Raw genomic sequence first — 16,714 nt, 5'->3', positions numbered from 1 at the left:
TTTTTTTTTTTTTTTTGCAAGTGCCTTTTAGAGTTAATGAAACCAAGTAGAATGAATTGCTGGAAAAGCCTGAAAGTGAAAAGAAATAATTTATATCCGTGAGACGCCGTGTTATCCACGTTCAGATCCTGGAGCTGCTGATGTTGGGCTCTGCTGGGAGCTGTGAGCTCATGGAGCTCCCTGCCAAAGCAATCCAGCCCTTCCTGTGCATGGCTGGGAGGTGAGGACCCCCCAGGGGAGGGCCAGTGGGATGCAATTCCCGCTCCTTGCAGCTTTTCCGGGCAGAAGGGCCGTGAGCTGCTGAAAGCTGCGACTGGTGAGTGTGTTCAGCAAGTCCTTCCCGTGGAAATGGCAGGAAAATCAACGGGATGAACCCATTCCACAACATTTTAAAGCCATTGTACCTTCAGCTTCTGAGCTGTTATGGAATGTAGTAACATCAACAGAGGTGGAAAAGCTGATTTGCGGGAAGTGCCGGAAATCCCATTTCCCCCCACAGTTGCAGTTGAAAAACTGGAAGACCAGGAGGTGCCTCCCTGCTCATGGTCCAGGTCCATCTGCTCTCAGGTGACTCTGTTGGTGTCCCATTTGTCCCACACTTATCCAGCTCTGTTTTTAAACCAGTTACAACTCTTTCCTTCTCTATTCCCTGCTGGAAAACTGCTCTTCTCTACTTATCTCTTAAATCTATTCATGGTTAATTTATACCATTAGTTCTTGCCCCTTTATCTTAAATAGCTTTTCTGGCTCTGTGGTGTTTGCAAGCCTGATATGTTTAACAACCATAAACTACTCAATCTTCCTTTTGCAAAGATAAACACATAAAACATTCTCCATGCTCTGAAGGGAAGTGTTTCCACCTCCATTCTGGTTTTGAAATCACCCATCTTGGGTTTGAGTGACCAGAACTAGTGCTCATGTTTAACCTCTGTTGGCTGGGAATTATCACGTGCTTTAGTTATATTGTTTTTAATAGTCCATATAATATATCAGAGAGCCTGGCTGTGACTGTTGGAGCAAACAGGCTAAATTTAGTTATTTCATTTGAAAAAGTAATAGAATTGAGGGATGAGTAACATCTCTGTTGCAGTAAGGAGCTTGTCTGGTTGGCTTGAGAGCCTCAGGATCAGCACAACGTGGAGGGATCGTTCTGGGGGATAAATTAATGTGTCCCTTTAGAAACAGAGTGGGGTGGGATGGAAAGGTCATTCCTTTTTTAGGGAGGGTCACCTGCCTTGAGGCCTGTTGGAGGAGAGAGGAAGGTGCACTTCTTGTTTTGAAATGTCATCTTGGAGAGACAAGACTGGGAAGTGTTTGCAGGATTAAAGTAGTGATGAAAAAGTGCTTTTTAAAACATAGTTTGGCAATCTCAAACATGCCCAGCTGGCCTGCTAAGAAGAAACTCGATTTCTTAGACCTTGCCATGCTAGTTTAAAAACATGATTCCTCTCTATTAAATGTCAATGTATATTTTGCCAAACTAATTATCATTCCAACCATTAAATACAAACTTCCTTGCCAAACTGAGATAAAATTTCTGTGTGAATGATTTGATGCTAGAGAATTATTTGTGAGAGTGACTACAAAAAAATGTTTAGTTACTGTCTAGTGCTAAACCTACTAGTGTTGTCCCATTGGGATGGGAATTTCTGCATGTTGCTGTGGTGAAAACATCAAGAAAAGATGGTTTGTATGTTGAGAAATTGCATATTTTAGCTGTCAAGCTCGAGTGTTGCTCGTGGAGTGGGGGAGATCACAGCTAGAGCTCAGCTAGTGGAAATCTTCCTCCAAAAAAAGACCAACCAACACCAGAAACCAAACAACGCCCCCAACCCATAGACCAAACTCTTTCTTAACAGAGAATGATACAGTATTTGTGTAAATTTGGGGTATGAAAGGCTGGCTTGTTTGTCCCTGAGCCTGCTCAGCAGTTAAGAATAGTTCTTTATCTTCCCATTAGGACTGTATTATTTTACAGAAAAGTGGGTGGTATCCAGTTTTACCCCGAGATTGGCCAACTCCCAGCAAATCCTTAGTGACATTGGGAGATGTGAGAAATATCAACAAATGTTTTCTTGAACAATTAATTCTCTGCATTTTTAAGTCGGTGTCCTACCCCCAAAGTTCTCAAGGTGTCCAGGGGTCCTCGTTGATGTTACAACCCCACTAAAGCCTTTGTTTTCCAGGAATATTTGTCCTTTAAACCAACTGACTGTTGAATTGTCGTTCCCCTCAGCCGTGGTGGGAGCTTTTGGAGGTCTCCAGTCTCCCTGGAACATGAACGTGTGAAAACGGGGCGGGGGGAGGATCCGCTCAGAGCAGGAATCAAACGCGCCACACGTTTTGTGTTGTTTGATGTGTTTGATGTGCTAAACGTGGTGGGTTTTGTCTCCCAACAGCGACGTCCCCTCGAGTTTCCTCGGAGCTCGAGCAGGCCCGGCCTCAGACGAGCGGGGAGGAGGAGCTGCAGCTGCAGCTGGCGCTGGCCATGAGCCGGGAGGTGGCGGAGCAGGTCGGTGCCCGTGTAGGTTTTGCCTTTGATAGTTGAGATTGCAATCCTGGTTTGGTTTTTTTTCCTTCCCAGTGGCAGCTTGGCTTTGCTCCAGGTGGAAAGGCCATTTTGGAAGATGTTGCTCTTGCTTTTTTTTTTTTTTTTTTTTTTTTTTTTTTTTAAAAGTAACTCCAGCCTCCGAGCTGTTGAGACTAGTGGAAGATGACAGTCACTTTGCGAGAAGACTTTGTGTGGGAGGATGTTAATCAGCACATTACTGAAGATGTTTTCAGTTAGGAAGAGCTGGAAGCGTGACTGGTCCTGAAAACCTTCATTAATGTCAGTGAATTCTGATTCCAGTGGAATTTTGAATGGTCTGGTTGTTTGGTAAGAGTGTCTGGAACAAGAGGGTGACCTGACACAAAGTACCAGAATATATAAAGAACTTGGTTTAAAGTAACTTGATTCCTAATCTGTCACCTGAGTTATGTTACTGTGCTAATTCTTAAGAAGTTCATTTTGAATTTGGAGTAAATGATAGATAAATAATTGTGGATAAAGTCTGCTTCATGTTAATATATAACGAAGTTGCATCTCAGCTATGAGTGAAAATTCAAGTCAGCCCTGCTGAGTGTAATATTTTAGAGGTTTCCTGTGACAATTTAGCTTAAGCTGCATGTTAAGCATTAGAATCTCTATGCTTGGAAAGGAAAACTATCACCCAGTAAACTTTATCATTATTGAGCAATAAAGGGAAAGAAAATATAAATCAGAATCTAATCAGTTGAATCAGTAGCTTGAAAAATGACAAGGAAAATACCAGCTGGGGGATTAGTCAACTTCTGAAAGATGTGATGCAAGCAAAGACATTTAAAGTATTTGAATGTACCACAAACACTGTAGTTTACAGATGTTTAAACCTTCAAATTACAGGGAGTTGGCTCGACTGATTCCCTTGGTGTTCTTTATAACACTTGTATCAGTGTGGAGGGAAGCTGAGAAAAGCCAGGGAAATTAGAGTTTAGTTCCCCACAACCTTCAGCGGTTCCAAATCATGGTGATCATTTAAAAAGGGGCTGTTTACTCGAAGTTCTGTGGTGTTTCTACCTAGAAGCTGAATTTTGGAAAGAATGTTGCATTTATATTCCCATCAGGAATAAAACAACACGAGGGTAAATGTCAGTCAGCAAACTGGATTGTGATGACACCGCTGGTGTTCCGGGGTCGGGGTGCTCCTGACCTCTGGTTGAGGCCAGAACCGCAAGAAAATTCCTCTCCCTCTCTCAGTCATGTCCAAATTCTAGCAAATAATCCCAGCAGCGGTGGCAGGGAGGGCTGGCCAGGCCTTCCCTGGAGGTGTCCTGCCCAGGGGTTGGATTCCTGGAGGGAGCAGCAGCCCAGTGCAGGCTCATGGTCTATATCACCAGTGTTGATTTCCTTTGCAGGAGGAGCGCCTCAGACGCGGAGATGATCTGAGATTACAGATGGCTCTGGAGGAGAGTCGCAGAGACACAATTAAAATTCCCAAAAAGAAGGAGGTAGTGCCTTCGACTAAGAAACTCCCGGTTATGCTGCCAAAAGCTGAAATACAGTAACACAAAATAGCTTAATACTGAGCTCTTGTATGCTTTTGGGATTGCTTTGTTGTGTAGCTTTAAAGCTTCTTCCGTGTGGGTTAAATTTCGAACTACTAGTCAATGCAGGTGTGTAAAAGGAAAAAGAAAATAAAAATAATTGCTTCTTCACTCTCATGGGTTTGTACTTCAGAGTGACAATGCTCTTGATTAAAGCTCAGATTATTCCTGCCCTCAGCACACCACTTTGTTGGACCTGATGGATGCCCTGCCCTCCTCGGCACCGGCCCCGCCGAAAACGGAGCCGTGGGGACCTCCCGCTGTTGCAAACCAAACTGATCCCTGGGGAGGATCCACAGTTGCAGCTCCTGCCTCTGACCCGTGGCAATCATTTGGTAAGGAGACAACTGCCAGGAGGAATGTTGTTTAAAGGGTTTTGCTTTTTGATGTTGAGCTTTTCAAAGTTCCTCCATGTCCGGTGTCACGCTCGCGTATTAGTCCATCTTGATTGGTTCCCGTGCTCTAGAACTGACATTCCCCAACTCATTTCCAAGCAGAAACAAATGGTAATTTCACTCTTTTTAAAAGCTGGATTTTTGTGTGTGCATTCTATCTGTTGAACTTCAGGCTGGTGGTTCTACAACCTCTTCTTTAAAGTCATTTACATCAGCATTCAACACACCACCATCAGGTTCCTGATGAAAATGTTGAAATTCAATAATGAAATGCCTTGTTTGGGTTTTTTTCCCCTCCTCATGGTGGCATTTAAGGCACCTACAAAGCTGCTGGGCCAGCTGCAGGTCATCATTCTAAGTGTCATCTGTTTCTCTTTTGGTGACAGGAAATCAGAAGAAGCCCAAGTTTTGGGCCCTGAGGCTATTCAATGTATTTTTCCATGGTTAAAACCAAACAAAATCTGACTTTCTTCAATTCTCCTGCTTGATCTGTCACCCTCTGACAGGATTTCCCTTCCATCAGTTTTGGCTGTAGTGTTCTTTGTCAATGCCTCCAACTTTATTCCACCACAGCACAACCCCTTATTCCAGCTTGCTGGTTTCTTGGCTCCCAAGGATAGTCCTGAAGATATAAGATTTAGGAGTTTTCTGATAAAAAGAGTCATTCATTAAGCTGTATTTCTCGAGTCCTGCACGTGCTGTGGTGTTCCAGTGGAGCTGGTGGAAGCTCTGTGAAGGGATCTTCCCAAACGCTCTCATTTCCTGCACTCCCTTTATGAAGGAAAAGACATTTTGGGAAGCTTCAGTTGATGGGAAATGCTGTCATTAGCATTTCTGGTGGGGCATTGCTGTAGCTCAGCGCTGAGGGCAGATAAAGGAAATGTAAGTACCGGTGTGGGAATAGTTCAACTTCCTTGGAGAGTTCTGGCATTTCCTGGTGCGGAGCTGCAGCGAGACCATGGGCCTGTTGACGAAACAAAAACCAGCAAATTGGGATTTGTGCCACTGTGTGCAGCACTGAATTGGTTTATGAGAATATTGTCATGCCAAGGAGGGTTGTATGTAGTTTGGAAAACGCAAAATAATTCTCAGTTGTCACTTGAAAGGCACGTGGTGGTTAAAGATAATGGTTGTGCATGTGGGGCTGATCCTGAACTGCTCTGGGTTACACAGTCCTCAGTTAAATGGAATTAAACCATTCCTGCCGAGAAGGTTCATAGGGAAGAGGAAATGTTTGCATGTCCTGCCTGGTTTGGAGGTAGTTGATCACTGTACAGTTGTATAGGATGTGCCTGGGAAGTGCTGGGCTCCCATTCCTGGTGCTCCAGGAGGGGGATGGATGTCAGGCCCAAGCAAGAATGACCTTCCAGCACCCACCTGGGCCACTGCAAAAGGAATGTGGGATTTGCCTCAGTATTCCTGGGGTTTAATAACTTAAAATATTGGTAGAAACAAGAACAGAATTGCTGAAAAGCAATAAATTAGGTTGGGGAGGAAGAAGAAAAACCTGGCAGGAAATTGTAAATGATGAGAGGAGTTTCCTTCTCTTTTCCTTCTCCTTTGTTTGGTCTGAAATTTCCCCTTTACCCTCGTGCACAACCTGAAGCAATTTGTGGGAATGAAGAGTTGTCACAAATTTCCAGTAAAAACAAGAATCCTGAACATACAGGCTTGGGTTAAAAGAAAATAATAAGGGATAGCAGTGGGAAGCTCAGATCTGTGTCAGGAGTGCTTACACATGGGAATAAAAAAGCACAGCTGGCTCAGGGAAGCTGATTATGTTTTTAAAAAATAACAGTATGGTTAAAAGAGTTGGAAGACATTGCATCTTTGTTGTCTTTCTCCAAGTGTTAGTGTTTTGTATCTCATACCTTTTACCTCTGGGCTTTTTCTAAACTTACTTTCCCCCGAGTTCATAAATAGACCCTGTGATTTAGGTCACCTCTAGTCAGGTATTGTCAGTTGTGGTGACAATGTCTGTAACAAAAGCATGTTTGTTTTCTTGTTGGAACTGCAGATATTTTTATTCAGTTTGAAAGGGGGGGATTTGTTTATTCATCTGCCTTGCACAGAATTTCCTGGTGCTTGTTGTTCAGGGCGTGTGACATTGATGCTGAGAGTTGTCAGTGTTCCTGGTGCTGAACTGCTTCACCTGTTTATGTTCAGTGTTAATTGGCAGTAAAGGCACATAAGAGAGGTTAATCTCCCAGGAAAGCTTTCCAAAGTGAAGCTGGACTCACTGGGGTTCCCGCTGACTCTTTTTGCAGGTGCCAAACCAGCTGCTTCCGTTGACCCTTGGGCAGCACCAGCAGGATCCACAGCTCAGCCTCTGTCCAAAAATGACCCTTGGGCTCCTGCTCAGTCATCTTCTACTGCAGCAAAACCTTCTGTGGATCCCTGGGGACCAGCACCTGCAAACAAACCTCTCTCTACTTCTGGTGAGAAACAGTCTCATGTTATTTGAGTAATGAGGAGAAACCCCGATGATGTTCTTGCATTGTGTGGTTCAAAGCAGCTGGGTGCTGAACAATGTGCAGAACTGCTCTGTAAGATAAAAGGGAGTTGTAATAACTAGCAGGAAAAAAGAAAATCAAATGTAATTATTCTGACTTAGAGCTCTGAATTCGTGGTGCTGCTTCGTGCTCTGTCCCTTCTACATTCTCCTCTTGGTGTTTGTGGCTGCCTGCTGAGCCCTCGGGACTGCTGCTGCTCTTGGGTTTGATCTTTAATTAGACAAGGACTTAATTTCTGGCAATGAACGATCCTATAATTTAAGCTTTCATCATGATAAACAGCTCTGCAGATGGATGTCTCTGCAGATGTAGATTGACAGGTTGAGCAGCTCCAGGCTCCGAGGAGACTTCTGGAGGTGCAAATGAAGGTTTGTTCCTTCAGACCGAGGGTGTGAAGTGATCCCTGAGCCCTGGGTATCAAGGTGCTGATGTAATTGTCTGTTCGTGCTCTGTAACTAATGCAACCTTGATGAGTCTTAATACCTGCTATTTTCATATCAGCACCGTGGCTAAATGCATCCCAAATGCATTTTCTGCCAGTCCTTCATCCCAGCACATAACAAACAAAGGAATCTGAGTACTGCTAAAAGTTGTCTAATCAGCTTTCCACTGGGCAAAGGGCAATAATTGGATCATTGTGAGAATGAGTCTTTAACTTTGTTCTTCTTAAGTGTTGTTTTTATACTCAATCATCACTTGTTTTCTCGGGGTTTTGTCTTTTTGTGCTCTTTTTGGACCTTCATATTTGCTTGAAATGTGTTAAAGGTGAAAACTAAGTTAGAAAAACATTTCAACTAATTAAAAACGCCACACAAACTTTAAAGCTTTTCAGGAGTGTGATTGCTGGTCATTTGGGTTTGGGTTTGCTGCCTCCATTCTGAGGTAAGAGTGTGGAATTTTGAAATGGTGATGTTTTCAATGGTTGTGAACTCCGGGCAAGTGCTGGTGCTTCAGCTAACGGGGCTTTGCCATCTCAGCAACCTTTGCTATTGCATTTCTCCTCCTTTTCACTTGGGAAGCACAAGTCAAATCATCACTGAAGCTATAACAGTGCTAAATTTGGCTTTGGAACTCTGTTCAGAATGTGTTTTACTTGAGGGCCGATTAACACTTGATAGTTCAGGCTGTAAATCCATTTCTCCTTCTGCAGCAATATCTGCTTTCTCTAGTGCAGACAATCAACCAAACCCCAGCATGCTCAAGGTGTGCCCTACACTGATTTAAAAGCAAACTGCTCTGAATTAGTTGTTTAATTCTGTAAGAAAGGACAATTTTCTGACATTATCCTTCTCCCAGCTCCTGGGTAACTCCAGGACCACTCCAAGTGCTGCCCTGGAACCCAACAGTCTTGGTAACACAAATGGGTTAGGAATTGCTTCCAGGAGGATCAGGTGTGGGATGCAACCGAAGATGTGTTAATGACAGGGCTGTCTTGTTGTTTTGAACAGGAAGTACATCTTTTGACCTCTTCAGTAATTTGAATGGTACAGTTAAAGATGATTTTTCTGAATTTGACACACTTCGAACTTCCAAAAAGCCAGGTACGAATCCAGTTCTTAGCATGTGGACAGGTTGGGTGATAGTCACAGCAACAAATGTCTCTCTTCTTAAATTTTATTAGAAAACAAAAATCAGCTTTCACAAAGGGAAGGATTAAAGCTGGTGGTAATGCAGCAGTAAAAGCTTGTTGTTCACGTTTTGGCCTGTGCATGAACTTGTGGGGAATGGGCCTTTTGCACTGTAATCCATAGAATTGCACTGTGTAACCTTTGGCTGCATTGACCCAGAAATTTATTGGGATTTTAAATTCCCAGTATCCAACGAGTTTGGAGCAGGGCTTGTGCTCAGAGAGTCAAACAGAACCATGCTGACTGAATTCCTCTCATGTGTAAATTCTAGTAGGAAGATGAGAAAATACACTTCTGTGAATGCTCTAATTTATTTTTCTTTTGGTCATTAGTGACTAAATCCAAATTGCCAGACCCTCAGTGTCAGGGCTGTGATACCTTGTGCTCTCAGGATGGTTCTGCCTGAAAGAACAGTGACTAATGCCCAACTGGGCTTTTTGAACATCAAACCCGGGTGGAATCCAGCTAGGAAGGGCACAGCAGTGGTGTAGGGCCAGGGCAGAAGCCAAGGCTTTTGAGTATCTTTTCCTTGGAGCCTCTGAGTCCCACCTGGAGCAGCAGAGCTGTGGGAATGCTCATCAGGGCAAAGCAGGGAACGCCTTCAGTAGAGCTCTGCACCTCTGACTGCAGCTTTTTCATGCTCTCCTACAGAACATTTGTGTGCTTGCATGCTAAGGGTGTCCCTGACACACTCCAGCTTGACTAATCCCAGCGTTAGAACTAAACATTCCTGCTGTCAGACACTTCAGGGTTTTCTCTGCTTGGCTGTGTGGATTAATGGGAAGTTTTGTTTGTCTCTTTGTGTTGTTTCAGCTGAATCAGGTTCCACTTTGCCATCTCAGCATAGCGGTACCACAAGTCCTGATCTCTTTGATTCCCAGCACTCGAGTGGGACATCAGGAAAGCAAAGTGCAGCTCGGAAAACCCCGGAGTCCTTTTTGGGCCCCAATGCTGCTCTGGTGAACCTGGATTCTCTGGTGTCTAAGCCACCACAACCTGTTACTTCACTGAATCCATTCTTGGCACCAGGTCTGTCTCTGCACAACCCTCCACGTTTCTGGTTTAGCTTTCCCTCCCTGTAGGAAAACTGTGCATAACTCAGTCCTGGTGGATTTAAAGGAAGGAGTTTGGGGCTTGTTTTTCTTGGTTGCTTCAGGCAGCAGATCATGGGTGAGAGCAGGAAGGTCTCAGAGAGGCATCCTGGACTCACCCAGCATGGTGACAGTCCCTGAAAGCATAGACTTTCTGCTCTTTGTCTGCAGCCGAGCTCGGTTCCAGCAGTTTCCCTTCCCCTTTTGCCCTTGCACTCTCTGGATTATCTGCCTACAACCTGAGGTTCCAGAGAGCAAAATTCAGTGGGTTGCTGGTCAGGCTGTCTCCAGGCTGGCACAATAAACCAGTTCTCATCTGAAAACACATTCTCAGTGTATATGGAAAAAAAAAAGCCAGGCTGTTGCAGTTCTCCTGTAAGCTGGGCTTGTTAGAAGTGAGCCCTTACTTAGACCAGACTCAGATGGTGACACTAAACATGTGGAACATGTATTTTTTAAAAGCTGAAACGTGCACTGAAATTTCTGTGTGTTGCTCATATGGTGAAAAACACCTTGAAATTCTCTTTCAGGCTGGATTTTCTTCACTCTTCCAGTGTGTGTGTGGGGGGGGGAAAGTCAAGTTTATTAAACTCCTTGAGCAGGAAAAAGGCAGTGATTCTGAGCAGCCTTGGCAGTGAGCGCTGAGAGGAAATCTGTGTATCTGCCGTTACCGGTTACTACAAAAAGTTTGTGAGGGGTCACTGGGCCATCCAAATAACGCTGTGCACGGATGGTAAAAGGAATTTGCAGGGTTGGCAGCAATCCAGGGAACCTCAAACGCTGGGAAAGTTACTCTCTGCTTTTTCTAGCACCGCTGCAATTCGGAAACAAGTTGTTTACTTTGTGAATTCTTGTCCAAACTCGGTGCCAGAAACACGAAAATGGAGTTGGCTGGTGAGGTTGTGAGGCAAATGTACAAATCAGAGAATCACAGAATAGTTGGGAAGGGGTCCTAAAGATCATCCAGTTCCATCCCCTGCCATGGGCAGGGACACCTTCCACTAGCCCAGGTTGCTTCAAGCCCTGTCCAACCTGGCCTTGGACACTTGCAGGGATCCAGGGGCAGCCAGAGCTTCTCTGGGCAACCTGTGCCAGGGCCACACCACCCTCACGGGGAGGATTTTCTTCCCAATATCCAAACCCTACTCTCTGTCAGTTTAATCTGCAGTAAAGGAGCACAGAGAGCCCGCAGGTCTCTTCCCCAATGCAAATTTTAAATAGCATTTAAAAACTGTAAATTAGAGACCTGGGTGTCATGGTTAGGCACGTTCCAGGTAACCAAATTTGCAACATCTCTGTCTCTATCAGAAGTGGAAACTGTTGGTCAGGGAAGGGATGTTTTGTGGGAGTGATAGGTTCAAGGAAACAGACTACTGGTGCAGCAGGGAATTTGGTGAATGGCATCCAGGCAGGTTCTCCCCGGGGTGTTTTAGGTTTGGGAGCGTATGGGAATGAACAAAGGGTACATTCTTGGCCAGAAAAGACGATTTCCAGACCCTGGTGTTGATGTCAGTGCCATCTCTTTCCCTCTTCCCTGCAAACCAGGCGCCGCTACAGCCCCGACTCCAATCAACCCCTTCCAAGTGAATCAGCCTCAGCCGCTCACCCTGAACCAGATGAGAGCGAGTCCCGTGATGGGAACCAGCCCTTCCTTCAGTGCTGTGCCCCCGATGAGCATGGAGCCAATACCTCTGTCTTCCATGGCCCCCGTGCCCGTGGGAATGGCACCGCTCCCGGCGATGGGCACCGTGGCCTCGATCACCAGGATGGGCCAGGGGCTGAGCATTGCAGGATCAATGCCCCAACCTCTCCACAGTACAGGAATCCCGCCGTCAGCCTCCCAGTCTGCAAATACAACTAACCCTTTCCTCCTATAAAGACCCAATTAAAGGAACTTTTCTTTTCCTAGTGTTTCCAGGCTGAAGTCTTTACAGCGGAACGAACGTGGCCTGTGTGGACTGAACGGTGTGTGAGAGACTTGGAAGTAGATTTGCAGTTTACAGTTATGATCTTTGAAGAGTTGTCTCTACTTACCAGTTAATCTAAATCTAGTCTTTGCTACAGATGGTACCTTACTTTGGCTTGTTGAGCATCATGTGAAAATGTTCAGACTTTTCACCAAAGTTAGATTTCTGCCCATTTTGTTACTTTGTTAATCATTTCAATACACTTTCTAGGGAGAGAACCTGCCATTTTAAACTCCGTTGGCTATTTTGTAGATGTCAGATCATGTGCTGGATCCTGAAATTACTATTTACCTGCATCTGTCACTTCCTATGCCCATATGATAGACCTGAGATTCCGAGTGCTAGTGAATGTTTTGCACATAACTACACACAGTTCTAGACTGTTGGTTCACCCATAGTCCTTACTCTTAGAAAGAGAACGATCCGGAGGGCCCAGGTGGCTGGTTTTTATGCATTAAACATTGCGAACTCGCACTGCTTGTGGTATCTGAGGTGTGACCGAGAAAACAAGCTTGTCTCTAAAGGAAAATAACACAAAAACCCCAGACTAAACACCCAAGAACACGCTCGAGTTGTCGATATGCCGTGTGCTGTCGTGCAGTGTTGAATTTGTACACTACTCTAAGGACTCCTGGAACTCTCTGTGAGTGGCTGCACTCGTGCTGAGTGAGTGTCCTGCTCTGTGCTTGTCCAGTACCAGCTTCTTTGGAAGTTTTTTCCATGTGTATTTTGTTTTTATTTGACTTACAATGTGAGTTGAAAGAAAAGGAGAAAAAAAAAAAAAAAAGAAAAGACAAAAAAAGGACAAAAAAAAATGAAATACAGTGGGACAATGAATTCAGTTTCACCGGGGCAAGCTTTAAAACTAATTCAGGCTTAACCTTGCTATATGCAGTTACTCTTGTATACTTTTGCACATATTTTGTTTAGTACAGTTTCATATTTGAGTTTGCAGAGTTACCTAATAGTCCTTTTTTTGCTAATTTTTATAATGTGGTTCTTATTTAACTGTCTGGTTTTGATAGATTTATCAAGTCTGGCTGAAAAAATTAAGATATTGGCAAATGTCATTTTTATGGTTTTAATGCCCTCTTATTTATGGTTTTAGCTCTTTGTTTCTGTAAAGAGAGTTTAAAAGGGAAGATTAACACTAAAATATTTACTTTTAAATGAAATATTCATAATGCAAATCAAAAACAAATCCTCGTGACTAATTATTTTTAGAAGAATTGAATTTGAGCGTAACATGATTTAAGACTACATTAAAAAGAAAAAACACTAAAGTCGCCTTTCCCTTGATTTGTTCCCGTTTCCTGACCCCCCCCAGACTGGACAGACTTTTAGCCTTGATGAACAACATCACAAGAGAGGCTGGTGGTGTTTTTTTTTTCTCTTGTAATACTTCTTGAGCTGTTTAAAATCCTGATGTACAAACCCCGACTCGTTTAATTTTATCGACTAATTTTTCCCGATGGAAGGTGCACTCCAGAGAAAAACTGTTCACTGGGAGCTGAACTGTCCCTTTTTAACTGGCATGTCTGGACTCCTCGGCACCGCCCCACGCTCAGGGGTTCTGGTGCAGACCCGGCACAGCGCGGCCGACTCTGCTCCCAAATATCCGTGGGCAGGGATGTCCCAGCGCTCGCTCCTGCCTTGAGGGCATCTCTGCATGGATTGGTGCATCTTGGTGGCCTTCTCCCTGATTAGGAGGGGGGGTGGAAAACCAGAGAACAAACCACAAAGAAGTGGCCAGAGTTGTGTGTTGTGGTGTGCCGGAGCCGTGTGCCGCCCGAAGGGACTGGGATCTGTCTCCTGGTGGGAAGGGGAGGCTGAGAGACTATCAAATTTAGGGTACAATCACAGATTTTAGCTGTGTAGGTCAGTGTAGCTCTGTTAGTGTGCGGAATGCTAAGTGTGTGGATGTTTCTATGCAGATTGTGGGATCCTCTTGGATACTGTGGAATTGGCGAGGAGGAGCCCGAATATTCATCTGCTCTCGTTTTTATATAGGAGGAAAGAGAATTGCTGTCCACAGCCAGTATGTCTTTAAAAACAAAACAAAACCCATTCATGTTGCCTTTCAGAATAAGGAAAAAAGACTTTACTTTTTGTTGTTGTTGAAGTTACTGAGAGGTGTAGACCAGGAAGGGTGTGATTCTTGCAGATGGGGGGGGGGGAAGTGCTTTCCAGCTGATCTGTGGCAAGATTTATTTTTCCAGTTTGATTTTCTCAGCAGTGGAATTGAGGCCACTTGATGTTTTTTTCCCTTAGTGTGTCTCCTGAATTGCAGTTGGATGGGGCACTGTTCAGCCAGAAGTCCTGACCACATCCTGGGTAACTCTTTGGAGGCGAAGGTGGGGTTGAGAGTAAGCATTTAAAGTGATGAAATAATCTACATGACTTGATAAAACTGTGCTGTGGGCCTGGTAGGGAGCCCTGGCTTAGTGAAACTGCTGAATGGCCAATTGTTGCTTTTACCAAGTCACTTCTCCAAGAGCCGTGCTCCTTTTAATTGAATATACATTAAATATGGAGAGAGACACTTATGGCACAACAAACCACGGCAGGGCTCTCGGAGGAGCCACGGCCCAAATCCTGGTGCTGTAAAGCTTTAGGCTGAGACTGACCAAGCCCAGATCCCAGCCTGGCACAGGGCTTGTGGCAGGAGATGAGTTTAAGAGGAGGAAGGGCTGGTTTGGTAAATCTTGGTTGCTGGGCTGGGCCGTGTCCCCACCTCGTGCAGGAGTGGGTGGCACTGAGGGGGGTTCTGCCTGGGTGTGCCCCAAATTGTCCATCTCTTTTTGTGATGATTTAACTCCTCTCCAGGATAATCCTTCCCCCTCCCTCGCCCTCCCATGTTCCTGCATGGAGGACATGTGTGTATCCCATCACACCCGCTCTGCCCTATTTCTCCAAGCTCATTTTCCCCCTCTTCTCCTTCTTTTTCTCAACTTGCAAATACTAAAAGTGCTTTTTTTTTTTCTTGATTTTTTTTAAAAAAAGTTAGTAGCCCAAAATAGCCTTACTGGTCAAATTGACCAAAGAGAAAAGTGTTAAATATTTTGTAAAATAAAAAAACTAAAAAAAAAACAAAAAAAAAAAAAACCCAAACAAACCAACAACCCACCCTTGGCGTAATTTTACCCCCCAAATAAGCTCAGTTATTTATTCAGTTTTATACTATAGAGAAACTAAACTCCATGGAGGGGACAGGGAAGGAAAAACCATGGTGGGCTGTATTGTTTACAGTCTTTTTGGAGTCCCGTAGCCAAGACAACTCTTGTTCCCCATCTCCCCCTTTGCTGTTACAGTTTCTAACGTGTACTGTACGTCTGAATATTGCACAGGTTGTGGAGAAATAGGTGGTTTTATTTTTCACAGCAGAAGCTCACGACGACTCGCTTCCTTCACAAGTGTTACAATTTCAATATTTACCAAACTTTTCATAATCCCGGGAGCCGGCTGCTTTTTACGACTTTGTGCTGACTTATTGACATTATTTACTGTATAAATAATTTATCATTTGTACTATTGTATCATAATGTCTGTATCTTTGTGTCATTTCCCCCCCCTACCCCACCCCCCCCAAGCGATGTCACGGATGTGCTATTTAACCAATGCCATCAGAACAGTGGAAAGACACGGGGTTTGTAGGTGACTGGTCAGAATTAAAATTGTATTGCTTATATTCCAGCCGTGTTGCTTTTTCCAAGCCTCTGCGTGGCGTTTCTAACCCCGTCCCAACCAAACCCCGGCGCCGCCGCGCTCGGGTTTAGTTTTTCCAGGAAGCTGGTGGATTGGTGGAGCTGGTGGATTGGTGGAGCTGGTGGATTGGTGGAGCTGATTTAAGGCCTGTGGTGCCAGGAGAAATCTCACCGTGACTGGGCGATGCTGCTTGTGCGCTGGCGATGGGATTCCTTGGATGCATCCAGCACTTTCCCGGGACAGGCTGCTCTGGCTGGGAGAGAGGAGGGTTTCTGTAGCTCACTGAGCTCGGGAGCAGTTGAGACCTTACTAACTCAATAAAAATGAAGACTTGTTGTGTTGCAGGTGACTGAATTCCTTCTTTAAGCCACGTTGCCCCTGAAACAGCTCCACAACAGTGGAGAGATCATCGGGTGCTGCCTCGCTGGATTTATGTCCAGGCAGGAATCTGGGGAAGGTGTTTGTGGAACGAGGGTTGGGGAGCTGTGACAGAACTGCCTTGAGGAGCCCTTGCTTCCAATCTTTGTAGCTCAGTCTTGCCCTTCCCGCAGCCTTGGCTCTGTCCCGTGGATCACATGGCCCTGTCTGGGGGGAGCAGGGAGCTGCTTCCAGCTGGGAAGTGATTCCAGCTTCTAATTCTGGCTGGTTTAATTGAAGGGCACTTCATTAGCAGGCACGTCAAGAGCTGCCTCTCCAGAGCCCCTCCAGGTTCCCTGGCGTTTTTTTGCTGCCAATCAGGCTGATCACTAATCAATGATCACTCATTAATGCTGAGGCTGCAGAGGGGCTGGAGCCCTGACTGCAGGAAAGGTGGCTTTGGGGAGAAAAGCCTCTGTTTTGGTTCCATCTGCATGGTCCAGAGCTGGCTGGGGGTGCTGGGCAAGCAAGCTCCTGTTTCCCTGGAGAACGAGGTCACCTCTGCTCAGGCCTTGGAGTCATTTTGCTTCTGTGTCCAGGCCAGTGAGGAAAACAGGAAAACCTCTGGGCCAGGAGCGGCAGCCCAGGAACCAGGTACCTGTTGGCTTTTGTACCTCTGGTTTTTCCAGAGGGGATGGATGCTCCCTGCTCCTCACTGGAGGGCTCTGTGTGTGTTTCTCTCTCTCCTCTGACTGGTCTCTCTGTGTGATCAGCACTTACTTCATGGTTTTATGATTTTAAACTGCCAGAGGGCAGGGTTAGATGGGATATTGGGAAGGAATCCTTCCCTGTGAGGGTGGGGAGGCCCTGGCACAGGTTGCCCAGAGAAGCTGTGGCTGCTCCTGGATCCCTGGAAGTGTCCAAGGCCAGGTT

General features: G+C 45.1%; 1 protein-coding gene across 2 annotated transcripts; it reads left to right on the top strand.

The window, feature by feature from the left end:
- Positions 1-2,377: 2,377 nt before the first annotated feature.
- LOC113999517 (epsin-2) lies at positions 2,378-15,766 on the top strand. 2 transcript variants are annotated; one of them, XM_039386438.1, is made up of 7 exons: positions 2,379-2,512; positions 3,937-4,029; positions 4,304-4,460; positions 6,788-6,958; positions 8,482-8,574; positions 9,475-9,690; positions 11,298-15,766. In XM_039386438.1, the coding sequence occupies exons 1-7, from the start codon at positions 2,489-2,491 to the stop codon at positions 11,627-11,629; spliced, it is 1,086 nt and encodes a 361-aa protein (XP_039242372.1). In that variant the 5' UTR covers positions 2,379-2,488; the 3' UTR covers positions 11,630-15,766. The 2 variants fall into 2 exon arrangements, with proteins under 2 accessions (XP_039242373.1, XP_039242372.1); XM_039386439.1 differs by lacking the exon at positions 8,482-8,574 and having other exon boundaries at positions 2,378-2,512.
- The last annotated feature ends 948 nt before the right edge of the window (positions 15,767-16,714 follow it).

The sequence above is a fragment of the Pipra filicauda genome, unplaced genomic scaffold (assembly GCF_003945595.2).
Source record: "Pipra filicauda isolate LSUMZ 115617 unplaced genomic scaffold, ASM394559v2 scaffold483_size702785_pilon, whole genome shotgun sequence".
NCBI classification, from domain to species: Eukaryota; Metazoa; Chordata; class Aves; order Passeriformes; family Pipridae; genus Pipra; species Pipra filicauda.
The sequence above is the reverse complement of the archived record's forward strand: the minus strand, read 5'-3'. Positions and strand labels throughout refer to the sequence as shown.